Genomic DNA, 13,430 nt, shown 5'->3' with positions numbered 1-13,430 from the left:
TCACAAACATTGTTCCCTTATAATTTACTGGCGAGAGACTTAAGCTTTTCTAAGACACAATATTGAAATGCTATGCAAACAAAGCAGAGAGTCGTACAAGAAATTACGCATGTAGAATTCTGAGCTTCCACTTTTTAAAGGATAAGTAGCCTTCAGGCCAGGGGCATAACTAGAGGGGAGCAGCCCCTGCGATCGGAGGGGAGTCCAGAGGTGTGACGGCTCCAACTACTAAACCTTCCCTTCCTCCAATACAGGCGACTATACTTCAGATCAGGTGTTTTTGTGGCTACACTTCTTATGGGTGTGAAGATCATGATGGCCACACTTGGTTTATGACTCTTGTGAGACGGGCCCCAAGACCATGAAGGGCACCAAGGGGAGGCAAGGGTAGGGGTGTGAACATTGGGTGTCCTCATCAGAGTTTCGCTGGGGGCCCCATGAATTCTAGTTACGCCCCTGCTTCAGGCAACTATGCATCACAACAAAAGGAAAAGTCCAAACGCTCATACGCCCGTAAAGTCCTTACCGGTGCTGGACCAAGTTAGCCAGACCCCAAGACAAATGAAAGAAGAAGATCCACAGAGCTTAAGTAAATACTAAAAAGGGCTATGACTAAGGGCAGATTGTAAGCCCGATATGCGTCATTTGTTTCTGTGGATGTTTTTGTATCCTATGTCTGCTTGAAGATAATAAAGAAGCGGGTTTTTTAGTACTCACTTGAGCTCTGGAGATCTTCTCCTTTCATATGCATCAGAACCTCTGAGAACCTGCTGAAAAACATGTTAAAAATACTCTCGGTCAAAACCACAATGGGGTGATTTAAATCACCAAAAAACAGCACACCTCAGAATAGCACAGTCAAAGGCAGATGCTCATCTACTTCATAATCTCAGCCATGTCTAAAATATAGCTGTTCATCACTGTTCTCCTTCCAGACTGTTAGAGCTAAAGCAATTGTATAATGCACAAACCTTGCAGGATCCAGATGTGTAGACATACCTGCAGGCATGTAGACTTTAATTGCAGGCATGGGAAATCTGCAAAGATCTGCACCAGGGGGTTAATTCTTATATAAGCAAAACGATAAAAGGTAAAATTGTGGTATGCTTCCTGTGCACAGCAATTTTACATTTTCTTCATGCATCAGGCCAAGATTAAATGAAATTGGGTAAATGTAGCACTAGCCCCACTTAAAAATAGTATGAAGTCCATTTTTTAAACTAGTGTTGTTATAGGCTTGTTCATCAGCTTGTGAACTTAGTCTGTTTCCTGAAAAGTAAATAGAAGCCAAAATAGCTGAGAAAGAGTGAGAGACTGGTCAAGATAAGATTTTAGTGCTGGAATGTTCAAAGGATCATGACTTGAGCAACAAATGAGCAACAACAACAAAGAAATTTGTAGGCAGGAAAAATACGAGATTATGACCAATGAATTAAGTCATTTGAAGACAAATTTTAAAAAAAAAAGTCTTTATGGGCTCTGCATTTTTATAGCAGTCTGTGAATCTGTCCTACTCCAAGATCTGTACCATGCTGGAAAAATAATGTTAATGTAAACTAGTAAAATTATAACAATTAGGTAGAAGTGTTGTTCTGATTGTATCATTTGTCAATTATATACAACATTATTTGGCAAAGGCTATTAGCACTGCAATTTACATGAATGTCTATAATGGAGATTAATGTACATGCACAGCAATAATCTGCAGCTTACCTGCACGGCAGGGAAACCAGAGGGCAAAATGGCACAAGAAGAAGAGGCAGGGCTAGCAGAGAGCAGTGCATAATTAACTGCTTCTGGACCGAATATACGTCCAGCAGGTGGTGCTGCGGCTCTGACTAAACGTAGATTCTACTGCTTTGGCACTCTGCTCTACCGCTGTTATCACTGTTACCACTGATCTCGCCGCTCTGCACCCACCGCAATTCGCTCGCTCTGCCGTCTATAAGACGGCAGAGCTCTGTGAGCATGTCAGGAGCCAATGTAAGCAGAGAGAGGAGCCTGCGGAAATGGGACAGCGTCGTGACCAGCGAGAGTAGCGGTTATGTGTGGCAATTTGTTGGAAGGTGGCGTTTTACGGTACCAGCCGTCTCTGGTTCTTAAGGGGCAGAGACTGCTGGTACAGAAATGGTTAGGTAAGGGGTGTGCTAGCTCACACAGACTAACAGCAAGCAAGCTCTGTACTTCATGAGTCAGGCAGAAGCAGCAGAGCCGAGGGAGAGACTGAAAAAGATCAGCTGAGTATAGAGCTGATGCTGCCCCCTACAGCCTGCTGCCCTGAATCACTTAATTCATTCTGCTTCATGGTAGGGCCGTTCCTGCCAACAATGCAGAGAACTCATTTCACTTTCAATCTCATTTTCACTAAACAGGAAACACATTATGCAGTCTTGGGTTCTGCTTATATATTTTTGTAATATTACATGTTTGTGGTCACTAAAAAATGACAGGTTTTTTTTCTTTTTCTAGATTCCACAAGACTTACAGCAAAAGCAGTGTCCATTGTTATCAACAAACTTCCTTCAGTAATCGCATGCCTGCCCCCTGCCATAAAATACTTCTTCTTATTCTCAGAGAGAAAATTAGCCCACCAGAACTCTGTATTACAGAATACAGGAGTACTTGTATGGAATCTAATTGAAGTTGTTTGCCGTACACTGAAAGATGGAAACGCTGTAGAGCAGTTGACGCGTACAACACTGACAACATGGAGTCAAGAAAGGCTTGCAGTAGTTTGTGGGTGCTTGGAAAAGATAAGTGGAATCAAGGCCAGTCATTCCAAGGACTCGGAGGCACAGAGAGTACTGGAAGACATAGAGAGAAGTAAACCAAAGTGGATTAAGGATCAGCTGCTGAGGGCCAGAACATTGAGTCGTGATGGGTAAGTATTTGGTTCTTTCAGGGATCCACACTTGTTTTGTAAATTAAAGAGAATCTGTAATAAGAAAAAAACCCACTGGGGGATACTTACAGTACCTCAAGAGGGGGAAGCCTCTGCATCCTAATGAGGCTTCCCTTGTGCTCCGGTGTCCTGGCAATCCAGCACTGCAGCCCTCCGAACTGCAGCAAGGTAAATATTTACCTATCCGATCCTGTGCAGGAGCACTAGCTATCCGATCCTGCGCAGGAGCACTAGCTATCCGATCCTGTGCAGGAGCACTAGCCATCCGATCCTGTGCAGGAGCACTAGCTATCCGATCCTGTGCAGGAGCACTAGCTATCCGATCCTGAGCAGGAGCACTAGCTATCCGATCCTGCGCAGGAGCACTAGCTATCCGATCCTGTGCAGGAGCACTAGCTATCCGATCCTGGGCAGGAGCACTAGCTATCCAATCCTGTGCAGGAGCACTAGCTATCCGATCCTGTGCAGGAGCACTAGCTATCCGATCCTGTGCAGGAGCACTAGCTATCCGATCCTGTGCAGGAGCACTAGCTATCCGATCCTGTGCAGGAGCACTAGCTATCCGATCCTGTGCAGGAGCACTAGCTATCCGATCCTGTGCAGGAGCACTAGCTATCCGATCCTGTGCAGGAGCACTAGCTATCCGATCCTGTGCAGGAGCACTAGCTATCCGATCCTGTGCAGGAGCACTAGCTATTCGATCCTGTGCAGGAGCACTAGCTATCCGATCCTGAGCAGGAGCACTAGCTATCCGATCCTGTGCAGGAGCACTAGCTATCCGATCCTGTGCAGGAGCACTAGCTATCCGATCCTGTGCAGGAGCACTAGCTATCCGATCCTGAGCAGGAGCACTAGCTATCCGATCCTGAGCAGGAGCACTAGCTATCCGATCCTGCGCAGGAGCACTAGCTTATCCGATCCTGTGCAGGAGCACTAGCTATCCGATCCTGTGCAGGAGCACTAGCCATCCGATCCTGTGCAGGAGCACTAGCTATCCGATCCTGTGCAGGAGCACTAGCTATTAGTGTTGGGCGAACAGTGTTCGCCACTGTTCGGGTTCTGCAGAACATCACCCTGTTCGGGTGATGTTCGAGTTCGGCCGAACACCTGACGGTGCTCGGCCAAACCGTTCGGCCATATGGCCGAACTAAGAGCGCATGGCCGAACGTTCCCCGAACGTTCGGCTAGCGCTGTGATTGGCCGAACGGGTCACGTGGTTCGGACCCGAACGCGCTCTGATTGGCCGAACTGTCACGTGGTTCGGGTAAATAAATACCCGAACCACGTCATATCTCCGCCATTTGTCTGTGGGTTTAGCTTTGGGTAGGCAGGCAGGGTAGTTCGCGCTCCAGCCACGCTAGCCAGGGTCCCCCCCAGTCATTGTGTGTCGCTGCTGGGAATAGTAGTACACCGCTCGCTCAGCATTCTGTTTACTGCCACTCTGTGTACCTCGCTCAGCCACACTATATAGCATTCTGTTTACTGCCACTCTGTGTCTGCTGGGAATAGTAGTACACCGCTTGCACAGCCACACTATATAGCATTCTGTTTACTGCCACTCTGTGTACCTCGCTCAGCCACACTATATAGCATTCTGTTTACTGCCACTCTGTGTCTGCTGGGAATAGTGGTACACCGCTCGCTCAGCCACACTATATAGCATTCTGTTCACTGTTCTGTGTCTGCTTGGAATAGTGGTACACCGCTCGTTCAGCCACACTATATAGCATTCTGTGTACTGTTCTGTGTCTGCTGGGAACAGTAGTACACCGCTCGTTCAGCCACACTATATAGCATTCTGTGTACTGTTCTGTGTCTGCTGGGAACAGTAGTACACCGCTCGCTCAGCCACACTATATAGCATTCTGTTCACTGTTCTGTGTCTGCTGGGAATAGTGGTACACCGCTCGCTCAGCCACACTATATAGCATTCTGTTCACTGTTCTGTGTCTGCTGGGAATAGTGGTACACCGCTCGCTCAGCCACACTATATAGCATTCTGTTTACTGTTCTGTGTCTGCTGGGAATAGTGGTACACCGCTCGCTCATCCACACTATATAGCATTCTGTTCACTGTTCTGTGTCTGCTGGGAATAGTGGTACACCGCTCGCTCAGCCACACTATATAGCATTCTGTTCACTGTTCTGTGTCTGCTGGGAATAGTGGTACACCGCTCGCTCAGCCACACTATATAGCATTCTGTTTACTGCCACTCTGTGTACCTCGCTCAGCCACACTATATAGCATTGCGTACTCTGCCAGTCAGTGTGTATATTGCTGGGATCAGTAATACTCCACTCACCGTCAACCACTATATGAGCTCAACATGAGTTCCCCAGAGACCTCCGCTGTGAGCAGCACTCCCAACAACAGCAACAGCCAACGCCCCACGCAAGCTATAACATCCACCCCAGCAGCCAGTGGTCAGCAGCAGCCCTCCCCGGAGGAGAACGTTGTGTCCATCAGTCCGTCGCCAGAGCGATTAATGAGGGCTGCCATTGAGGAGATGATGGGGCCTGATGTGGAGGAGGAGGTCTGGCTCAGGCCAGCATCCCAAGTTAATGTTGAGGACGATGAGGGGTCTGTGTCTGGGGATGTTGGGGTGGCAGAGGTGGTGGGTGGGTCAGACTCAGGAGAAGAGTTGTATGATGAGGATGATGATCGGGACCATCTGTATGTGCCTCAGAGTCCGACCCCGGAAAACATGTTGTATCGTGTGTTTAGGTACTAAAATCTGCGTTCCCTCCCAGTAGTGTTGGGCGAACAGTGTTTGCCACTGTTCGGGTTCTGCAGAACATCACCCTGTTCGGGGTGACTATATAGCAGACTATATAGCATTGTGTTTAATGCCACTCTGTGTACACGGCTCAGCCACACTATATAGCATTGTGTTTACTTCCACTCTGTGTCTGCTGGGAACAGTAGTACACTGCTCACCCGCCACTGTATAGCATTGTGCTCTGTGTCACTGCTGACAATAGTGGTACACCGCTCACCCACCACTGTATAGCATTTCTGTACTGCCACTGTACTGCTGCCAGTCAGCGTGTACTTTAAGGATAAGTGAAATGAGGAAGAAATCCGGTGAAAGAGGGAGGGGCAAGGGAAGAGGTGTTTCCCCTGACGGTTCACGTACAGGCCACAGGGGAGCACCCAAGAAAACCCACTCAATACTGCCCATGTTGTCCAGGACAACAACCCTCACAGATCCAAAAGAACAGGACCAGATAATTACTTGGATGACCTCTCAAGCGTCCAGCAGTGGGTTAAGCAGCACCAGCACATCACGCACGAGGTCCGAGTCCTCAGCCAGTTAAAGTCTGGGCTTTCTTTGAAGACTGCACTGAGGATGTTACCATGGCGATTTGCAAGGTGTGCAAGACCCGCCTGAGCAGGGGGAAAAGTATTAACAACCTCTCCACCACCAGCATGAGCCGCCACATTCTATCCAAACATCCCACTCTGTGGGCAAACGCGGCAGGACAGGGTACCACCAGCAACACTGCCTCCCTTGGGTTCACCAGACTCACCACCAGACCCGCCTCAGCAGCAGCAGTAGCCCAGCCATTGCGTGGTTCACAACATTCACAAACATCAGACGATGCTGACACTGTCACTTTCCGGACTAGTGCTCTTGAGGTCTCCCAGTGTTCATCAAACACAACAACCAACAGCCCTTCGGTGTGCAGCGCTACGGTTGAGTTGTCTGTTTCTGAGATGTTTGAGCACAAGAGGAAATTGCCAGCAAATGACCCCCGGGCCGTGGCAGTAACAGCCAGCCAGCATAGCCAAGCTTCTGGCCTGCGAAATGCTGCCATATCGAGTGGTGGAGACAAACAGCTTCAAGGGCATGATGTCAGTGGCCATCCCACGTTACGTGGTTCCCAGCCGCTACCACTTTGCGCGCTCTGCAGTGCCTGAGTTGCATGAGCACGTGGTCAGCTAAATAACCCGAAGCTTGAAGAATGCCGTTGCCTGCAAGGTTCACCTCACCACTGACACCTGGACGAGTGCGTTCGGCCAGGGTCGATACATCTCCCTTACCGCGCACTGGGTGAACCTTGTGGAGCCTGGCAGCGATTCCTCACCTGCTACGGCGCGGGTGTTGCCCACGCCGCAAACAGCTGGATAACAACAGCAGCACCTACCTCTCTGACTCCTTCTCCTCCAACGCATCTCAAAGCTGTACCTCATCCGGAAATGCTAACCCAGCACCAGCAGCAGTAGGATCGTGGAAGCAGTGCAGCACAGCTGTTGGCATGCGTCAGCAAGCGTTGCTGAAGCTGATCTGCCTTGGGGATAAGCAGCACACAGGGGAGGAAATTTGGAGGGGAATAAAGGAACAGACGGATTTGTGGCTGGCACCGCTGGACCTGAAACCGGGCATGAAGCTAGACACCTGGCACGAACTGGCAATGTACGCAATAGAGGTGCTGGCTTGCCCGGCAGCCAGCGTTATGTCGGAACGCTGTTTCAGTGCTGCCGGAGGCATCATCACAGATCGGCGTATCCGCCTCTCCACAGAAAATGCAGACCGTCTGACTCAAATTAAAATGAATCAATCCTGGATTGGAAACGACTACGCAACACTCCTGGACCCCAACCAAGTAACATGACCGATGAACATCTGGGATGGTTTAGCGTTTCCGGTCCCTGTTTATTGAACCTCTCATCTGTATTACATTTATGACTGCATGGCGGCAAAAAGCATTGCTGCTATATCCGCACGCTTTTTGTCCTCATGCAAGGCCTGGGTTGTTGTGTCTCACAAAGCGTGGCCTTCTCCTCCTGCGCCTCCTCCTGTTCCATCACGTGTGCTGCTGCTGCTGCTGCTGCTGGGTTAGCGTTGCCGCGTGGTCCCTGTTTATTGAACCTCTTATCTTTATTACATTTATGACTACATGGCGGTACAAAGCATGCTATCCGCACGCTTTTTGTCCTCATGCAAGGCCTGGGTTGTTGTGTCTCACAAAGCGTGGCCTTCTCCTCCTGCGCCTCCTCCTGTTCCATCACGTGTGCTGCTGCTGGGTTAGCGTTGCCGCGTGGTCCCTGTTTATTGAACCACTTATCTTTATTACATTTATGACTGCATGGTGGTACAAAGCATGCTATCCGCACGCTTCTTGTCCTCATGCAAGGCCTGGGTTGTTGTGTCTCAAAGCGTGGCCTTCTCCTCCTGCGCCACCCTCCTCCTGTTCCATCACGTGTGCTGCTGCTGGGTTAGCATTACCGGTCCCTTTTCCTGGAACCTCTTATATGTATTACATTTATGACTGCATGCCGACAAAAAGCATGTTACCTGTGCAAAGAAAACAGACATTTCCCGCATTTAAAAGACAGTTTTCCCTTTGAAACTTTAAAATCGATTTTCTCAAAAACTATAAGCTCTTTTTGCTAAATTTTTTTTTCCTCTTGTACCCACTCCCAAGGTGCACATACCCTGTAAATTTGGGGTATGTAGCATATAAGGAGGCTTTACAAAGCACAAAAGTTCGGGTCCCCATTGACTTCCATTATGTTCGGAGTTCGGGTCGAACACCCGAACATCGCGGCCATGTTCGGCCTGTTCGGCCCGAACCCGAACATCTAGATGTTCGCCCAACACTACTAGCTATCCGATCCTGAGCAGGAGCACTAGTTATCCGATCCTGCGCAGGAGCACTAGCTATCCGATCCTGTGCAGGAGCACTAGCTATCCGATCCTGGGCAGGAGCACTAGCTATCCGATCCTGTGCAGGAGCACTAGCTATCCGATCCTGTGCAGGAGCACTAGCTATCCGATCCTGTGCAGGAGCACTAGCTATCCGATCGTGTGCAGGAGCACTAGCTATCCGATCTTGCGCAGGAGCACTACCTATCCGATCCTGTGCAGGAGCACTAGCTATCCGATCCTGCTCAGGAGCACTAGCTATCGATCCTGTGCAGGAGCACTAGCTATCCAAACCTGAGCAGGAGCACTAGCTATCCGATCCTGCGCAGGAGCACTAGCTATCCGATCCTGCGCAGGAGCACTAGCTATCCGATCCTGTGCAGGAGCACTAGCTATCCGATTCTGTGCAGGAGCACTAGCCATCCGATCCTGTGCAGGAGCACTAGCTATCCGATCCTGTGCAGGAGCACTAGCTATCCGATCCTGAGCAGGAGCACTAGCTATTCGATCCTGTGCAGGAGCACTAGCTATCCGATCCTGTGCAGGAGCACTAGCTATCCGATCCTGTGCAGGAGCACTAGCTATCCGATCCTGTGCAGGAGCACTAGCTATCCGATCCTGTGCAGGAGCACTAGCTATCCGATCCTGTGCAGGAGCACTAGCTATCCGATCCTGTGCAGGAGCACTAGCTATCCGATCCTGTGCAGGAGCACTAGCTATTCGATCCTGTGCAGGAGCACTAGCTATCCGATCCTGAGCAGGAGCACTAGCTATCCGATCCTGTGCAGGAGCACTAGCTATCCGATCCTGTGCAGGAGCACTAGCTATCCGATCCAGTGCAGGAGCACTAGCTATCCGATCCTGAGCAGGAGCACTAGCTATCCGATCCTGAGCAGGAGCACTAGCTATCCGATCCTGCGCAGGAGCACTAGCTATCCGATCCTGCGCAGGAGCACTAGCTATCCGATCCTGTGCAGGAGCACTAGCTATCCGATCCTGTGCAGGAGCACTAGCTATCCGATCCTGTGCAGGAGCACTAGCTATCCGATCTTGCGCAGGAGCACTACCTATCCGATCCTGTGCAGGAGCACTAGCTATCCGATCCTGCTCAGTAGCACTAGCTATCCGATCCTGTGCAGGAGCACTAGCTATCCGATCCTGAGCAGGAGCACTAGCTATCCGATCCTGCGCAGGAGCACTAGCTATCCGATCCTGTGCAGGAGCACTAGCTATCCGATCCTGTGCAGGAGCACTAGCTATCCGATCCTGCTCAGGAGCACTAGCTATCCGATCCTGTTCAGGAGCACTAGCTATCCGATCCTGAGCAGGAGCACTAGCTATCCGATCCTGAGCAGGAGCACTAGCTATCCGATCCTGCGCAGGAGCACTAGCTATCCGATCCTGCGCAGGAGCACTAGCTATCCGATCCTGTGCAGGAGCACTAGCTATCCGATCCTGTGCAGGAGCACTAGCCATCCGATCCTGTGCAGGAGCACTAGCTATCCGATCCTGTGCAGGAGCACTAGCTATCCGATCCTGTGCAGGAGCACTAGCTATCCGATCCTGTGCAGGAGCACTAGCTATCCGATCTTGCGCAGGAGCACTACCTATCCGATCCTGTGCAGGAGCACTAGCTATCCGATCCTGCTCAGGAGCACTAGCTATCGATCCTGTGCAGGAGCACTAGCTATCCAAACCTGAGCAGGAGCACTAGCTATCCGATCCTGCGCAGGAGCACTAGCTATCCGATCCTGCGCAGGAGCACTAGCTATCCGATCCTGTGCAGGAGCACTAGCTATCCGATCCTGTGCAGGAGCACTAGCCATCCGATCCTGTGCAGGAGCACTAGCTATCCGATCCTGTGCAGGAGCACTAGCTATCCGATCCTGAGCAGGAGCACTAGCTATCCGATCCTGCGCAGGAGCACTAGCTATCCGATCCTGTGCAGGAGCACTAGCTATCCGATCCTGGGAAGGAGCACTAGCTATCCAATCCTGTGCAGGAGCACTAGCTATCCGATCCTGTGCAGGAGCACTAGCTATCCGATCCTGTGCAGGAGCACTAGCTATCCGATCCTGTGCAGGAGCACTAGCTATCCGATCCTGTGCAGGAGCACTAGCTATCCGATCCTGTGCAGGAGCACTAGCTATCCGATCCTGTGCAGGAGCACTAGCTATCCGATCCTGTGCAGGAGCACTAGCTATCCGATCCTGTGCAGGAGCACTAGCTATCCGATCCTGTGCAGGAGCACTAGCTATCCGATCCTGTGCAGGAGCACTAGCTATCCGATCCTGTGCAGGAGCACTAGCTATCCGATCCTGAGCAGGAGCACTAGCTATCCGATCCTGTGCAGGAGCACTAGCTATCCGATCCTGTGCAGGAGCACTAGCTATCCGATCCTGTGCAGGAGCACTAGCTATCCGATCCTGTGCAGGAGCACTAGCTATCCGATCCTGAGCAGGAGCACTAGCTATCCGATCCTGAGCAGGAGCACTAGCTATCCGATCCTGCGCAGGAGCACTAGCTATCCGATCCTGCGCAGGAGCACTAGCTATCCGATCCTGTGCAGGAGCACTAGCTATCCGATCCTGTGCAGGAGCACTAGCTATCCGATCCTGTGCAGGAGCACTAGCTATCCGATCTTGCGCAGGAGCACTACCTATCCGATCCTGTGCAGGAGCACTAGCTATCCGATCCTGCTCAGGAGCACTAGCTATCCGATCCTGTGCAGGAGCACTAGCTATCCGATCCTGAGCAGGAGCACTAGCTATCCGATCCTGCGCAGGAGCACTAGCTATCCGATCCTGTGCAGGAGCACTAGCTATCCGATCTTGCGCAGGAGCACTACCTATCCGATCCTGTGCAGGAGCACTAGCTATCCGATCCTGCTCAGGAGCACTAGCTATCCGATCCTGTGCAGGAGCACTAGCTATCCGATCCTGAGCAGGAGCACTAGCTATCCGATCCTGCGCAGGAGCACTAGCTATTCGATCCTGCGCAGGAGCACTAGCTATCCGATCCTGTGCAGGAGCACTAGCTATCCGATCCTGTGCAGGAGCACTAGCCATCCGATCCTGTGCAGGAGCACTAGCTATCCGATCCTGTGCAGGAGCACTAGCTATCCGATCCTGAGCAGGAGCACTAGTTATCCGATCCTGCGCAGGAGCACTAGCTATCCGATCCTGTGCAGGAGCACTAGCTATCCGATCCTGGGCAGGAGCACTAGCTATCCGATCCTGTGCAGGAGCACTAGCTATCCGATCCTGTGCAGGAGCACTAGCTATCCGATCCTGTGCAGGAGCACTAGCTATCCGATCCTGTGCAGGAGCACTAGCTATCCGATCCTGTGCAGGAGCACTAGCTATCCGATCTTGCGCAGGAGCACTACCTATCCGATCCTGTGCAGGAGCACTAGCTATCCGATCCTGCTCAGGAGCACTAGCTATCGATCCTGTGCAGGAGCACTAGCTATCCAAACCTGAGCAGGAGCACTAGCTATCCGATCCTGCGCAGGAGCACTAGCTATCCGATCCTGCGCAGGAGCACTAGCTATCCGATCCTGTGCAGGAGCACTAGCTATCCGATTCTGTGCAGGAGCACTAGCCATCCGATCCTGTGCAGGAGCACTAGCTATCCGATCCTGTGCAGGAGCACTAGCTATCCGATCCTGAGCAGGAGCACTAGCTATCCGATCCTGCGCAGGAGCACTAGCTATCCGATCCTGCGCAGGAGCACTAGCTATCCGATCCTGTGCAGGAGCACTAGCTATCCGATCCTGGGCAGGAGCACTAGCTATCCAATCCTGTGCAGGAGCACTAGCTATCCGATCCTGTGCAGGAGCACTAGCTATCCGATCCTGTGCAGGAGCACTAGCTATCCGATCCTGTGCAGGAGCACTAGCTATCCGATCCTGTGCAGGAGCACTAGCTATCCGATCCTGTGCAGGAGCACTAGCTATCCGATCCTGTGCAGGAGCACTAGCTATCCGATCCTGTGCAGGAGCACTAGCTATCCGATCCTGTGCAGGAGCACTAGCTATTCGATCCTGTGCAGGAGCACTAGCTATCCGATCCTGCGCAGGAGCACTAGCTATCCGATCCTGTGCAGGAGCACTAGCTATCCGATCCTGTGCAGGAGCACTAGCTATCCGATCCTGTGCAGGAGCACTAGCTATCCGATCTTGCGCAGGAGCACTACCTATCCGATCCTGTGCAGGAGCACTAGCTATCCGATCCTGCTCAGGAGCACTAGCTATCCGATCCTGTGCAGGAGCACTAGCTATCCGATCCTGAGCAGGAGCACTATCTATCCGATCCTGCGCAGGAGCACTATCTATCCGATCCTGCGCAGGAGCACTAGCTATCCGATCCTGTGCAGGAGCACTAGCTATCCGATCCTGTGCAGGAGCACTAGCCATCCGATCCTGTGCAGGAGCACTAGCTATCCGATCCTGTGCAGGAGCACTAGCTATCCGATCCTGAGCAGGAGCACTAGTTATCCGATCCTGCGCAGGAGCACTAGCTATCCGATCCTGTGCAGGAGCACTAGCTATCCGATCCTGGGCAGGAGCACTAGCTATCCGATCCTGTGCAGGAGCACTAGCTATCCGATCCTGTGCAGGAGCACTAGCTATCCGATCCTGTGCAGGAGCACTAGCTATCCGATCCTGTGCAGGAGCACTAGCTATCCGATCTTGCGCAGGAGCACTACCTATCCGATCCTGTGCAGGAGCACTAGCTATCCGATCCTGCTCAGGAGCACTAGCTATCGATCCTGTGCAGGAGCACTAGCTATCCAAACCTGAGCAGGAGCACTAGCTATCCGATCCTGCGCAGGAGCACTAGCTATCCGATCCTGCGCAGGAGCACTAGCTATCC

At 51.5% G+C, this 13,430-nt stretch overlaps 1 protein-coding gene across 8 annotated transcripts in view; it reads left to right on the top strand.

Moving 5' to 3' along the window:
• Positions 1-13,430, top strand: part of KIAA0825 (KIAA0825 ortholog) — a 516,601-nt gene that overhangs the window by 208,955 nt on the left and 294,216 nt on the right. For all 8 annotated transcript variants that reach the window (XM_068247538.1, XM_068247506.1, XM_068247507.1 and 5 more), the window contains one exon: positions 2,470-2,881. In XM_068247538.1, the coding sequence (XP_068103639.1) occupies positions 2,470-2,881 (412 nt within the window). The remainder of the gene's footprint in view (positions 1-2,469; positions 2,882-13,430) is intronic.

Source organism: Hyperolius riggenbachi, chromosome 1 (assembly GCF_040937935.1).
Source record: "Hyperolius riggenbachi isolate aHypRig1 chromosome 1, aHypRig1.pri, whole genome shotgun sequence".
Taxonomy (NCBI): domain Eukaryota; kingdom Metazoa; phylum Chordata; class Amphibia; order Anura; family Hyperoliidae; genus Hyperolius; species Hyperolius riggenbachi.
The sequence above is the reverse complement of the archived record's forward strand: the minus strand, read 5'-3'. Positions and strand labels throughout refer to the sequence as shown.